The 15,642-nt window shown below is 43.5% G+C and overlaps 1 protein-coding gene across 3 annotated transcripts in view; it reads right to left on the bottom strand.

The window, feature by feature from the left end:
• Positions 1 to 15,642, bottom strand: part of LOC114808759 (regulator of nonsense transcripts 1-like) — a 135,372-nt gene that overhangs the window by 44,682 nt on the left and 75,048 nt on the right. For 2 of the 3 annotated variants that reach the window (XM_029056603.2, XM_029056602.2), the window contains exons 11-14: positions 15,506 to 15,624; positions 14,725 to 14,889; positions 14,417 to 14,531; positions 12,480 to 12,623 (exon numbers count right to left, since the gene is read on the bottom strand). In XM_029056603.2, coding sequence (XP_028912436.1) covers positions 12,480 to 12,623; positions 14,417 to 14,531; positions 14,725 to 14,889; positions 15,506 to 15,624 — 543 coding nt within the window. The remainder of the gene's footprint in view (positions 1 to 12,479; positions 12,624 to 14,416; positions 14,532 to 14,724; positions 14,890 to 15,505; positions 15,625 to 15,642) is intronic. The other variant, XM_029056604.2, reaches the window with a different exon arrangement.

Below are 15,642 nucleotides of genomic sequence, written 5' to 3'. Positions count from 1 at the left end.
ACTGCAAGGAATATAGGGAGAATCAAAGTGCGTGGAGAAGGAGGCAGGGGGAACTGGAAAGGAACAGCGGAGAATTTATGGAGACCACACCTAATGGTTTCAATTTTGCTGTTGAAGTACGTGGCCAGGTCACTAGGGAAAGAGATGGTTGAGGTAGGGGAGTTAAATGCCTGGAACAGCAGGCAGGGGCAATAGGTATGGAAGTGGATGTGGAAGAAGAATTGTGAGACATTGGAGAGGGGCAAATTGAAGTAGAGAGTAAAGAAGCTTTGGTAGAAAATTTCAGAGAGATGTCTGAATTTCCCCTGCAGCTCGGGCATAGATCAGCAGAGGGAAAGAGGAGGAAAGAAGTTACGTTCAGTGGAGAGGATGATGATGAGCATGACAATTTGTGCATCAGGAATGATTTTCTTGAAAACATTATTCAAATTTGGCTTTATTGACCCTGTCCTCTCCTGGTTCTCCTCCTATCTCTGCTTGCTCATACTCAGTTCCTTTCCGGGCTCCTCCTCCCATGCTTTAAAGGTGGGACGTTCTCAAGGCCCAGTTCTGTATCCCCTTCTATTCTTCATCTACACCTTCTCCTTTTAGAAAACTCTTTCAGGCCCATGACTTCAACTACCACCTCCAAGTGGACTTCTCTGCAGGCTGATATTTTTTCCTGACTTCAAGACATATCTAGCTAGATATCCCATTAATGCCTCAAACCTAACTTGTCCAACCTGTCCTCAGCTCATGTCTTTCACTAAACCCACATATATAATCTGTCACAAGAACCATCTAACCTTCACATCACTTATGGCCGTACTTTTTTTCCCATCTAAATTGCTGTCACTAAATTACTATCCAAGCACTTATCCTAACTACCTTGATTAGTGAATCTACCTTCTTGCTGACTTCCCTGCCCCCTATCTGTCCCCACTCCAGCCCATTCTTCGCTCTGCAGCCCAGATCACTTTTCTACAGAAACATTCAGTCCACATTTCCCCACTCCTCTTGAAGAACCCCTATTGGATACTTCTGCTTCACAAAGAAACTCCTTACCATAGGCTTTAAAACACTCTATCAGCTCACCCCACTCCGACTTCATGTCTCTCATCTACTATAACACAACATGCAGGCTTCATTCCTCCAATGACAATCTACTGCACCTCAAAAGCTATCTTCAAATGTTTATTATTATTATTAATAATTGCATTTACAGAGTGCTTACTGTTTGCAAAGCACTGTTTTAAGCTAAATTGCAACACTGTAATATCAAATGAATTTGCTGCCCACAATGAGCTCATTTATTCAGCCATTTTTACTGAATGCTTACTTGGGGCAGAAGACTGTACTAAGCACTTGAAAAGGACAATATAACAATAAAAAGACACATTCCATGCCCACAGTGAGCTTACAGTCTAGAGGCAAGCTTACATTCCAATTGCTTCTTCCCTACTGATTTCAAATATACCGTTGTCTCCTCAACCATAAAAAAACCTCTCTCTTGACGCCATGGCTCCAGTTATTGCTCCATCACCCTCTTATCAGTCCTCTCCCAACTCCTTGAGTGAATTATCTACACCCCGTCTCAAGTTCCTCTCTTCTAATTCTCTCCTGGACCCTTTCCAATCCGGCTTCCATCATTCATTCATTCATTCAATCGTATGTATAGAGTGCTTACTGTGTGCAAAGCACCTACTAAATGCTTGGGAGAGTACAATGTAACAATAAACAGACACATTCCTATCCACAATGAGCTCACAGTTTAGAGGAAGACAGAGGCAATAGATAAATAAATATAAATTACAGATATATACATATGTGCTGTGGGGATAGGAGGGAAGATGAATGAGGAGGAAGTAACAGAGTCACAGAAGGGAGTGGGAGAAGAGGAGAACTTAATCAGGGAAGGCATCTTGGAGGATAAGTGCCTTCAATAAGGTTTTGAAGTGGGGAAGAGCAATCATCTGTCTGATATAAGGATGTAGGCATTCCAGGACAGAGGCAGAATGTGGTAAGGGGTCCGCAGCAAGACAGATAAGATTGAGGTACTGTGAGAAGGCTAGCATTAGAGGAATGAAGTGTGTAGCCTGGGCTGTAGTGGGAACGTAGTGAAGAGAGGTAGGAGGGGGCAAGGGGATAATAATAATAATGGTGGTATTTATTATGCGCTAACAATGTGCAAAGCACTGTTCTAAGCGCTGGGGGGATACAAGGTGATCAGCTTGTCCCACAAGGGGCTCACGGTCTTGGTCCCCATTTTACAGATGAGGTAACCTAGCCACAGAGAAGTTAAGAGACTTGTCCAAGGTCACACAGCTGACAGGCGGCAGAGACGGATTAACCCATGACCTCTGACTCCCAAGCCCATGCTCTTTCCACTAAGCCACGCTGCTTTAAAGCCAACTATGAGGAGTTTTTGTTTGATGGAAATGGATGGGCAACCACTGGAGTTTCTCGAGGAGTGGGGAAACATGGTCTGAACGTTTCTGACGGAAAATGATTAGGGCAGCAGAATGGACTAGAATGGGAAGAGACAGGAAGCAGGGAAGTCAGCAAGAAGGCTGGTATAATAATCACGGCGGGATAGGACAAGTGCTTGCGTTAACGTGGTAGCAGTTTGGATGGAGAGGAAGGGGTGGATTTTGGCAATGTTATGAACGTAGAAATGACAGGATTTAGGGGTGGCTTGAATATGTGAAATGAGAGAGAAGGGTCATGGATAATATTAAGGTTATGGGGTTGTGATACAGGAAGGATGGTGGTGCCATTAACAGTGATAGGAAAGTGAGTGGGAAGACAGGGTGGGAAGATAAGTAGTTTAGCTATTTTAGGCTTGAGGTGGTGGAGGACATCCAAGTAGAAATGGCTTGAAGGCAGAAGGAAATGCGAGACTGCAGAGAGGGCGAGAGATCAGGGCTGGAGATGTAGATTTGGGTGTCATCAGCATATAGGTGATAGCCGAAGCCTGGTGAGCAAATGAGCTTTCCAAGAGAGTGGGGTAGATGGAGGACTGAGGGAGACCCGAAACTGAACTTTGAGGGACATCCACAGTTAGAGGATGGGGCATAAAGGAGGAATCTGAGAAGGAGACTGAGAAGTGGCCAGAGAGCTAGGAGGAAAACCAGGAGAGGACACTGTCACTCGTTTTGGCAAGGAGAAGATCCACAGAAACTGCCCTCTCAAAAGTCACCACTGATTTCCTTGTCAAATCCAATTGCTTCCACTCTACTCTAATCCGCCTTGACGTCTCGTTCAACCACCCCATTCTCCTAGAAGCATTATCCAACCTCATCTCCACCAACAGTCTTCACCTGGTTTTCCTTTTATCTCTGGTTGCTCATTCTCAGTCTCCTTCATGGGCTCCTATTCTGTCTCCCACCCCCTAACTGTGAGGGTTCCTTAAGGTCTCTTCTCTTCTCCAACTACTCTTACTCTCTTAGAGAACTCATTAGCTCTAATGGTTTCCACTATCATATCTATATGGATGATAAACAAATCTCTCTCTTTCTCTCTTTCTCTCTTTCTTTCTCTCTGCAATCTTGCATTTCCTGCTGCCTTCGGGATGGCTGTCTTGGATGTCCTCCCGTCACCTCAAGCTTATCATGTCCAAAACAGAACTCCATATCTTCCCTCTCAAATCTGGTCCTCCCCATGACTTTCCCATCATGGCAGATGGAATCACCATCTTTTCTGCCTCACAAGTCCATAAGCTTGGTGTTATGCTTGACTCCTCTCTTTCAACCCACATATTCATTCTAACACTGTCAGTCCCACCTTCTCAACATCGCTAAAATCCACCCTTTCCCCTCCAACCAAACTGTTACCACACTACTAAAATCACTTATCCTATCCTGCCTTGATTACTATAACAGCCTTTTTGCTGACCTCTCAGCCTTCTGTCTCTCCCCACTCCAGTCCACACTTAACTCTAGTGCCCAGATCATTTTTCTACAAAATGTTCAGGACATATTTCCCCACTCCTCAAGAAATTCCAGTAATGCCCACGCACCTCTGCATCAAACAAAAATTCCTTATCAATCGCTTTAAAGCACTCAATCGCCTTGCTCCTCCTACGTCACCTGGCTTGTACACTTCACTCATCTAATGATAACCTCTCAATGTACCTCGATCTTGCCTTCCTCTCTGGACCCTTGGCTCAAGTCCTGCCTCAGGCATGGAATGCACTCCGTCTTCAAAGATGACAATCACTCTCCCACTTCAAAGTCTTATTGAAGGCACATTTCCTCCAAGAGGTCTTCCCTGAATAAACCCTCCTCTCCTCTTCTCCCATTTCCTTCTGGGTCACCTTGACTTGGTCCCTTTATTCATCACCCCCCAGCCCCACAGCACTGATGTACAGATCTGTAATTTATTTATATTAATTTCTGTCTCCCTGTCTAGACTGTAAACTTGCTGTGGGCAGGGAATGTGTCTGTTGTTATACTGTACTCGCCCAAACACTTTAGCACAGTGCTCTGCACACAGTAAGTGCCCAAGAATATGAAGAATGAATGAATGAATGAATATCTCAACCTTGTCTATCTTGCCAGGGACTTCTTTCCACATACTGCCTCTGGCCTCATAAGTCTTCATTCATTCATTCAATAGTATTTATTGAGCGCTTACTATGTGCAAAGCACGGTACAAAGCACTTGGAATGTACAATTCGGCAACAGATAGATACAATCCCTGCCCAATAACGGGCTCACAGTCTAATCGTGGGAGACAGACGAACAAAAACAAGACAACATAATAATGATAAATAGAATCAAGGGGATGTATATCTCATTAACAAAATAAATAGGGCAATAAAAATATATATATAAATGAACACAGTGCTGAGGGAAGGGGACGGGAGAGGGGGAGGAGCAGAGAGAAAGGGGGCTTAGCTGAGGGGAGGTGAAGGTGGGAAGAGAGAGGGAGCAGAAGGAGCAGAGGGAGCAGAGGGAGCAGAGGGAAAAGGGGAAGCTCAGTCTGGGAAGGCCTCTTGGAAGATGTGAGCTCTCAGTAGGGCTCTGAAGAGAGGAAGTGTGCTAGTCTGGCAGATGTGAGGAGATAGGGCATTCCAGGACAGTGGTAGGACGTGGGCCAGAGGTCGACAGCAAGATAGGCATGAACAGCGACAGTGAGGAGCTGAGTGGCAGAGGAGCGGAATGTACGGCATGGGCAAAAGAACGAGAGAAGGGAGGTGAGGTAGGAGGGGGCAAGGTGGTGGAGAGCCTTGAAGCCCAGAGTGAGGAGTTTTTGTTTTGTGCAGAGGTTGGGGGAAGCAGCAAGACTCAGTGGAAAGAGCCTGGGCTTCGGAGTCAGAGGTCATGGGTTTGACTCCCGGCTCTGCCACTTGTCAGCTGTGTGACTATGGGTGACTTAACTTCTCTGTGCCTCAGTTACCTCATCTGTAAAATGGGGATTAACTGTGAGCCTCATGTGGGGACAACCTGATTAACCTGCATCTACCCCAGTGTTTAAAACAGTGCTCTGCACATAGTAAGCACTTAACAAATACCAACATTATTACTGATAGGCAACCACTGGAGGTTTTTAAGGAGGGGAGTACATGCCCAGAGGGTTTCTCTAGGAAGATGATTCAGGCAGCAAAATGAAGAATAGACTGGAGTGGGGAGAGCCAGGAGGAAGGGAGATCAGAGAGAAGGCTGAACCAATAATCCAGTCGGGATATTATGAGAGTTTGTACCAGTATGATAGCCATTTGGACGGAAAGGAAAGGGAGGATCTTGGTGATATTGTAAAAGGGAGACCGGCAGGCATTGGTGACAGATTGGATGTGTGGGGTGAATGAGAGAATGAGTCAAGGATGACACCAAGTTGCAGGCTTGAGAGACGGGAAGGATGGTCATACCGTCCACAGTACAGGAAAGTCAGAAAGAAGATAGGGTTTGGGAGGGAAGATAAGAAGCTCAGTTTTGGGCATGTTGAGTTTTAGGTGGTGGGCAGACATCCAGGTGGAAATGTCCTGGAGGCAGGAGGAGATATGAGACTGAAGGGAGGGGGAGAGAACAGGGGAGGAGATGTAGATTTGGGTGTCATCTGCATTGAGATGATAGTTGAAGCCCTGGGAGCTAATGAGTTCATCAAGGAAGTGAATATAGATGGAGAACAGAAGAGGGCCAAGAACTGACCCTTGAGGAACTCCTTCAGTTGGAGGATGGGACGGGGAGAAGGAGCATGTGAAGGAGACCAAGAATGAATGGCCAGAGAGATAAGAGGAGAACCAGGAGAGGACGGAGTCTATGAAGCCAAGGTGAGATAAGGTGTGGAGGAGAAGGGGATGGTCGACAGTGTCAAAGGGAGCTGAGAGGTCAAGGACGATTACGATAGAGTAAAAGCCATTGGATCTGGCAAGAAGGAAGTTATGGGTGACCTTTGAAAAAGCAGTCTCGGTAGAGAGGAGGGGACGGAAGGCAGATTGGAGGGGATCCAGGAGAGAGCTGGAGCTGAGTAATTCAAGGCAGTGAGTGCAGACGACTCATTCTAGGAGTTTGGAAAGGAAGGGTAGGAGGGAGATAGGGTGATAACTGGAAGGCGAAGTAGGGTCGAGAGAAGGTTTTTTTAGGATGGGGGAGAGATAGGCATGTTTGAAGGCAGAAGGGAAGAAGCCACTGGAGAGTGAGTGGTTAAAGACAGAGGTTAAGGAGGGGGGGAGAGAAGGGACAATGGTCTTTATAAGTTGAGCGGGAATGGGGTCTGAAACACAGGTGGGGAGTGGCACTTGCAAGGAGGGAATAGATCTCCTCTGAGGATACTGCACGGAAGGATGGGAAAGTAGGGGAGAGGGATGGGAAAATAGGGGAGAGGGATGAGAGGGAGGGGGGAGCAGAAGCAGGAGGGGTGACTTTGGGGAGCTCGACCTGATTGTGTTAATTTTCGTGATGAAGTAGGTGGCCAGGTCACTGGGGGTGAGGGATGGGGGAGGGAGAGGAACAGATGGCCTGAGGAGAGAATTAAAAGTCCGGAACCACTGGTGGGAGTAATGGGCATGGGCGTCAATGAGGGAAGAAAAGTAGTTTTGCCTGGGGAAGAGAGGTCATCACCCTATTTATTTTGTTCATTTTGTTTAATGAGATGTACATCACCCTGATTCTATTTATTTGTCATTGTTTTTATGAGATGTTCTTCCCCTTGACTCTATTTATTGCCATTGTTCTTGTCTGCCTGTCTCCCCCGATTAGACTGTAAGCCCGTTAAAGGGCAGGGACTGTCTTTATCTCTTGCCGATTTGTACATTCCAAGCGCTTGGTACAGTGCTCTGCACATAGTAAGCGCTCAATAAATACTACTGAATGAATGAATAAAGCAGGAAAGGATAAATTTCAAATGGATAAAGTTGGGTTGGTTGTCTTCCCTCTTCATGTCTGACAAACTATCAAACTACCTTCAAAACCTTACTGACAGCATATCTCCTCCAAGAAGTCTTTCCCAACTAGGTTCCCTTCTCCCTCTCACTTCTGCGTTACCCTTAGATTAGGATTTGCCATCACTATTCATTTCTTCCTCAGCAACCCAGCACTAGGTACTTACCCATAATTTATTTATTCATATTAACGTCTGTCTTCCACTCTAGGTTGGAAGATCATTTTGGGCCAAGAACGTGTCCACTAATCCTTTAATATTGCACTCGCTCAGCTGCTTAATAACCATAAGCTTTCAATAAATATGATTGGTTGATTTGTGCCAAGGGCACTATTCAGTTCAGGTTTAGATGCAGAGGAAGTGTACTGTGGGGATGATCCATTGCTGATTAATAGTACATGATTGGAAGAGGAGTTCAGTGGAGAGGGTGGTATTAAGGATGTCAATCTGTGCATAGAAAGAAAGAGGTTTAGGACTGAAGACCAAAAGGAGCAGGATGGCTTTAGACTACTGGAGGAGGTTAAAAAGTTTGGGCTTTCTGAAGCGAAAAAGGGCAGATTTGTGGGGTGTGGATGAATTGAAAAGAGGGCAGAATATGGTATGATGAAGGAATTTCTAAATTGTGAAGGTAGAGATTGAACAGTGACTTGAGATCATGAGTTTGAGTATGTGTCTAAGTAGATTGGTGAGTGTGATAGGTGAGTTGGGGCACTAAGTTGGTGGAGCTGAGTTGGAGAATGGAAAGATCGTCAAGGATCTCCCCTTAGGTATTGAAATCCCCAAGGATCGATGTAAATTGCAGAATGAGAGAAGGAATGTGATAAAGGGATCAAAATGGTTCAGAAAATTGGAAGGAAAGCCTGCGGGGTGGTAAATAACTGTGACTAGTAACTGGGGTGGATGGTAAAAGATGATATGGCCTTTAAAGAATTAGTATGGAGGATTTGGGATGGTGTGAAATTGGTACTGGAGAGAGAAAGAAAGCCAATTCCTCTCCCTTTACCAGTAGATATTGGGGAGTGGAAGAAGCCCCCTCTTGGAGACATCACATAACTTGGGAGAGCCAGATTTCAGTGATAGCAGAAGAAGGAACAGTGATTGGGTCAGAAACTGGTCAGTAAGGAAGGAAGTTTTTCCCATGATGGAGCAGGGGTTCCACAAGCCACACATGGGTGGGGTAGGGACAGGGTAGGAAGGGGTTGTATGGGAGTTAGCTAGAGGGGGGCTGGTACTGACCAAGGGGGACAAGGAATGGCGCTGGGATAAGGTGACAGGGACAGTGTAGAAAGAACAAAAGGAGGGAAAGAAAAGAACAAGAACAAGAGGAGGGCAAATGACATAGGGAGGAATACTTCTCTCTGGAAACTGTCAAATGGGAAGGTAGTAACTTAAAGCAAATCAAAATCTGTTCTTGGAGGATCTAGCATCCAATAAACAGAGTAGTTGTGTGAACTGATTTTCTGTACTTTTGTTATATGTTTAAAACAGTGATTTAATTTACGTATTTATCAAGGAATTATTCAATTATGAATTTACCTTTTCCATTAGCTAGTGGCTCATAGTCACTATTTATATATGCTGAATACCTTAAGAGTGACAATATTTAAATTTCAGATCTGCATGTGAGGAACATCCTATATGCAGATGGTTCCCTTATCTCCTTCTCCAGCCCTGACCTCTCCTCTGCAATCTTGCCTTTTCTCTTACCCACGGAATATTTCTAAAGGGATAATAATAACTACAATAACTTTGGCACTGTCCTTGGTTTATGTCTCTCACATTCTACGTTTGGACGTAGAATGTCCAAACTTGAAGGATCTACTTTCATAACATCGCTAAAAATGTGTCCTTTCCTCTTCATCCAAAATGCTACTATCCTTAACCAAGCACTTATCCTACCCCACCTTGTCTACTGCATTTGCCTCTTCGCTGACCTCCCTGCTTTCTGTCTCTCCCAACTCCAGTCCATACTTGACTCTGATGCACGGACCAATTTTCTAAAAAAAAATTTTAAAAAGTTCAGTCCAGTCCATGTTTCCCCACTCAAAAACCTCCAGTGGTTGCTCATTACTCTCAGCATAAAACAGAAACTCTTCACCACTGGCTTTAAAGCAGTCAGCTCACCCACTCCTACCACCACTCCTTGAGGAGTAGCATAGCCTAGTGGCAAGACATAGGCTTGGGAGTCAGAGGTTGTGGGTTCTAATCCAGGCTCCACCACCTGTTTGCTGAGTGACTTTGGGCAAGTCACTTTACTTCTCTGTTCCTCAGTTAACTCATCTGTAAAATGCGGATTGAGAATGTGAGCCCCACGTGGAACAACCTTGTATTTTCCTCAGCGCTTAGAATAGTGCCTGGCACATATTAAGTACTTAATAAATAGCATAATTATTATTATTACCTCACCTTACTGATCTCCTACTACAGGCCACTAGCACACTTTGCCCTACCTCCTCCCTCTGATGTTAAACTCCCTGCCTGTTTGTAAAAAGCAGACCCATCTCTCCCCACCTTCAAAGCCTTATTAAGGTCACATGAGGAGCAGTGTGGTTTAATGGAAAGAGCATGGACTTGGAAGTCAGAGGTTGTGTGTTCTAATCCCAACTCTGCCACTTATCAGCTGTGTGACTTTGGGCAAGTCATTTAACTTCCCTGTTCCTCAGTTATATCATCTATAAAATAGGGAATAAGAGTGTGAACCCCAAGTGGGACACCTGATTATCTTGCACCTAGCCCAGCATTTAGAACAATGCTTCACATATAGTAAGCGCTTAACAAACACCACTGTTATTATTATTGTCTCCTCCAAAAGGCCTTCCCCAACTAAGCCCTCTTTTCCTCAGCTTGCTCTCTCTTCTATGTAACCTATACATTTGGATCTATGAGCTTAGTGAATTTGATATTCACCTGACCCTCAGTTCAACAGCACAATGTACATATCTATAAATTATATTATAAACTATTTATTTATATTAACATTCCTATCTACACTAAACTGTAAACTCCTTGCAGGCAGGAAATTGTTATACTGTATCCTTCCAAGAGTGCTCAGCATACAATAACCAATTACTTAATACCACTGATTGACTCTCTTCTCCTACTCTGACCACAGGCTCCTCCCCTGCTTTATCCCCCACCCCTATACTCACACAGAACTTCCTGCCTCCAAAAAACTTCTGATCACTTGAACCTCTGCACTTAGCATAGACAACCATACCCCATCTGAATGTCCTATTTAGCCACTCCTCTTTTGATGCTCAAATCCACACTTTCAACTCTTCTCTCTCCACTAAAGTCAGCGTTCATGCACCCCGTTTCCACCAACCTGCCTCATATCACCAAACCCCAGCCTTGCATCAATTCCAAAGTATATTTCTCCACTCCTGTTTCGAGGCTGTGGAATGCTACTGGTAAAGATCCCTGCAACAGGTTTTGTCTATCCAACACTCATATAATTCTGCTTGATTTATAAATGCCTCATGGTCAGAGATAATAATAACAACAATAATGATAACTGTGGTATTTTTAAGCCTTATGCCCCACACACTATATAAAACACTGGGAAGAGATACTTATGGGACCACAAGTCTAAGGAGAACAGCTATTCAGACACTTGAAAAATGAGACACAGGCTGAATGTTCAGAATGAGCGCACAAGGATGAAATGTAGCTCTCAGGCACTAATAGAACAGCAGGCACCTTCACCTGTCTGGTTCTAATATATGGGACTAGTGTAATGCTGGCTATTTGGAGCTCTTATGAGTTATAGGGGTAACCTAAGCAGCAGTAACATATAGATGATCAGGAGAGCCAAATGACATTCAACAATCAGTCATCTGAGTATTTGTGCTATTACTCTGAAGTGGCCTCCACTGTCATTATCTGGATTACTACCATTCCCTAAAACACTGGCTTTCAACAGCATAGTAGAGAGAGTGATGGTCGCATTCTAAACCAGTTTAGGGATTGTCAAACCTGGATGCTGTTTGGAACTGTCTGTAGAGGGGCCAGAGATCTTCACACATGATGGCACAGCCCAAAAGTGTGGCCTTGTAAAGGCAGACAGAACCTAGGAGTAGGGTTCTGGCTTTGCCGCTTGCCGCTGAATTTAAGTACTTTATCTGTGAGGCAGAGACTGGACAGCTGTCCTCTCTCCCCCTTGAAATGTGAGTCCCATGTGGGACTGTGTCTGATCTGAATGTCTTGTGTTTAGTGAACAGTAAAGCTTGGGGTAGCGCTTGGTACAGGAAGCAAATGGCACCGCCGGGGGAATAATACCCAGGTCTCTGGAGACCTTGGGATTAAAACAGTGAGTCCCATGTGGAACATGGATTGCGTCCAAGTTGATTAGCTTGTATCTACCCCAGCTACCCCAGCGCTTAGTAAAGTGCCCAACACATAGTAAGAGCTTAAGAAATACTATAAAAAAATAACACAACTGTTTTATTCATCCCTATCTAACAGATAAGGAAACTAGAGCACAAATATATGACATGACTTGCTCAAGGGAAGGCCTTGTAAAGGAGACAATAATAATAACAGTGGTATTTGTTAACTGTTGTTTGTTATTATAGTTATTAACTGGTCATGCATAACCTTCTAGTACAAGTGCCTAAGAGGCTCAGGATTGGGAAAGAAAATGGATTTAAGGAGCAGAGTTACTAAGGACCTGTAACCTAATCCCAATTTTGTCACTTTTCGACTGTGTGATTTGGGGAAGCCATCCAGCTTCTCTGTCTCTCATTTACCTCATCTGTAAAATGGGGATTAAAACAGTGAGTCTCATGTGGAACATGAATTGTGTCCAAGTTGATTAGCTAGTACCTGCCCCATCACTTAGTAAAGTGCCCGATACATAGTTAGAGTTTAAGAAATACTATAAAAAAACCACAACTGTTTAATTCATCCCTATCTAACAGATAAGGAAACTAGGGCACAAATATGTAAAGTGACTTGCTCTAAGTCACACAGCAAGCAAATGGCATAGCTGGGGGAAAAAATACCCAGGTCCTTTGAAGCCCAGGCTTGAGCTCTTTTCCTCTTTCCTCATCTTTATCACTACATTTCTCTGTTCCAAATATAGGTGTAGTGCTCAGAAGTTTAAAAATACTCCAGTTTACCTGTTTGGCTCCCAGAACAACTGGTACCATACATTCTGGTTCAGTAGCTTGAGTACTTTCATCAATTAAAATGGAACGAAATTGCAATTTGGCAAGGCGAGGATCACCAGCTCCCACACAGGTGCAGCAAATCACATCTGTATTCTAAAAAATAAAAATGGTCAAAATATACTTCAAAGTTTTACATAATCTGTACACTTCATTTACCAGTGACCTGCCAAATAAAAAGAGTCTCTTCTTAGGCACTCATTATATCTCTAAGTTTAAAATGGAAAAGTCTTCACTTGGAGGAAAGGAAGGATAATGAGGGGAATTACTCCAATGGATTTAGGTTTATGGAGTGATGCTTTGTCCTTCTAGCATTCTCATTGTGGCAGGTGCCAGCTGGAAACGGGAGCTAGGACAGGACCCTTGGGTGTTACCCTGCTCCAGGAACAAGGATTTTATGCATTCCCAAAGGGAAAGAAAATTCCTGGATGTTCCTGTTTTGAACCTCATGAGGATGAAGTAGCTTTCTGTTTCTATCAGGTTGCTTTCTCAATGCAACCCTTTAACCATGAGAATACCTACATGACTACCTCCCACTTTCTGTAACTCTGTGTTTTTATGAGAAGCAGTACTATAGTGTGTCAGAGAAACAGTATGGCATCCTGGGAAGCAGTGTGGCTCAGTGGAAACAGCCCAGGCTTGGGAGTCAGAGGTCACGGGTTCGAATCCCACCTCTGTCCCTTGTCAGCTGTGTGACTTTGAGCAAGTCACCTAACCTCTCTGTGCCTCAGTAACATCATCTGTAAAATGGGGATTAAGACTGTGAACCTGATGTGGGACAACCTGATTACCCTGTATACCCCAGCGCTTGGAACAGTGCTCTGCACACAGTAAGCGCTTAACAAATACCAACAAGCCTGGGAGGAAGAGGATTTGGGTTCTAAGCCCATTTCCACCACCTTTCTGCCAAGTGACCTTAGGCATGTCTTTTCACTTCTTTGGGCCTCAGCTTCTTCATCTACAAAATGGAGATTCAACACCTGTTCCCCCTTCTACTAAAACTCTTAGCCCCAGGCAGAACTTGACTATCTTGAATTAACCTCAGTGTCTGACATTCAGTAAGTACTTAATTATTATTGTAATCACTATTACTATTATACTCTCCCAATACTGGTCTCGGGTGGACTTCTGCCACACCATTCTCAGTTCCACATGTTTCTATGCCTTTCATTTTTTTTTTTAACTCAGAGAAACCTTTCAGGTCTCCTTCATCCCTGGTTTTCAAGCCATGTATAAGATCCAATGAAATAAAATCTCTTACAGAGAAAATAGGGCTGCATGAAATAGCAATGAACTCTCAAATTTCACAGTGTCATTGCCGCCTTTTTTTTTTCCTTTGGGACCCTAAGAACAGTACTGAAAAAGAAAGACCAAGTCCTTGCTGGTCAAAATGCCAGCTGACTCAGTTCCAACAATTTCCCCAACATTACACTCTACATATTATGCAGACTAACAATTATAATATGAGAAATCATGTGTCTTTAAACATCATTATTTATAAATTGAACTTGAATGTGGAGAAGCAGCATGGCTCAGTGGAAAGAGCACGGGCTTTGGAGTCAGAGGTCATGGGTTCAAATCCCGGCTCTGCCGCTTGTCAGCTGTGTGACTGTGGGCAAGTCACTTAACTTCTCTGTGCCTCAGTTCCCTCATCTGTAAAATGGGGATTAAGACTGTGAGCCCCACGTGGGACAACCTGATTGCCCTGTGTCTACCCCAGCGCTTAGAACAGTGCTCTGCACATAGTAAGCGCTTAACAAATACCAACATTATTATTATTATTACTGCGTCTCAGCAAAACTTTCCCTATTACATCTTGAAAATCATATTGATAAAAGCTCTTTCATTTGGACAAAATCATTCTCTCTAAACACTGCTGAATAATTTACCATAAGTATTTCTCGTTCTGCTGTTCGTTTCAATGCACGATAACGTTTTTCATCAGCAGAAGACAATTCTCCAGTTTCATCTTTCAATTGCTGTAGTTTCTGGAGCTCAGGCATACTGCAAATCAAAACACGAGAACCTCAAAAGAATGCTTTATCTCAACAATGCTGGTAAAAGGAAAGTGCAACTCCATCACATCCAACTCCAAGGATTTACTGGCCACTCAAAAATTATGCAGTAGATTTCTGTAAATTAAATATATGGGGTGTGGGGGGGTCCATCCTTGAAGGCCATTTGCATTTTTTCTTACCTATCCATGTTTCTGATTTGGTTGTGCAACGCCAAGAAAGAAACTGGAGAATCAATTGCCTCCCGGCTCTTAGCACAGAGGCGAACCACCTTGAGTCCAGTTTGATCAATCTTCTCAGTCAGCTGATCTACAGCTATGTTACTTGGAGCACAAACCAGCACAGGCCTTAAAATAAAATGAAATTTCAGTATTTCTAATTTTACTCTTCTCCCCTCACCACATCTTTCCAGGACTGCAAAAGGAAGCGAAAATGACTAAGGACTCAATTTAAATGCAGAAGTAGTATTGCGAAGTAGATTTGAGTTCTAATGCCAATTCTGCCTCTTGGCTACTGTGTGACTTTGGGCAGGTCACTTAGCTTCCCTGTGCTTCATTAATCTTCTCTGATAAAATATGAACTAAGACCATGAGCCCCATAATGGGAAATGGACTGTGTTCAACCTGAGTACCTAGTAACTATCCCAGCACTTAGTACAGTGCTTGGTGCATAATAAAACAATTAATGAATACTACAAAAAATTCAAATGCAAAAAAAACCAAGAAGTAGATCATTAAAGCCAAAGATAAAAATGCAAAACTAAACTACACTGGTATTTTTTTATTCATATTTAAAAATGAATCTAGGCCAATGAATATTTAGCAGACAAAAAGTCTTAGAAAAAGACTCAGAACTAAATGAACTGGCTAATGTTCTCAGTTTTCTCAAATCTACACAATACATTTCTGTTTTATTACTACATAGTTTTGATACCCATTTATTTTATTTTCTACTTCTACATACCCATTGCCTTGTCTAGCCAAATGATAAACAACTGTAGCTGATGTTACAGTTTTCCCAGTCCCGGGGGGTCCTTGGATAAGGCTTAGAGGGCGCTGTAAAACAGTCTTTACTGCATAAACCTACAAGAAAAAGAGAAA

This window comes from Ornithorhynchus anatinus, chromosome Y5 (assembly GCF_004115215.2).
Source record: "Ornithorhynchus anatinus isolate Pmale09 chromosome Y5, mOrnAna1.pri.v4, whole genome shotgun sequence".
Taxonomy (NCBI): Eukaryota; Metazoa; Chordata; class Mammalia; order Monotremata; family Ornithorhynchidae; genus Ornithorhynchus; species Ornithorhynchus anatinus.
This window is presented reverse-complemented; position numbering and strand designations above follow the sequence as displayed.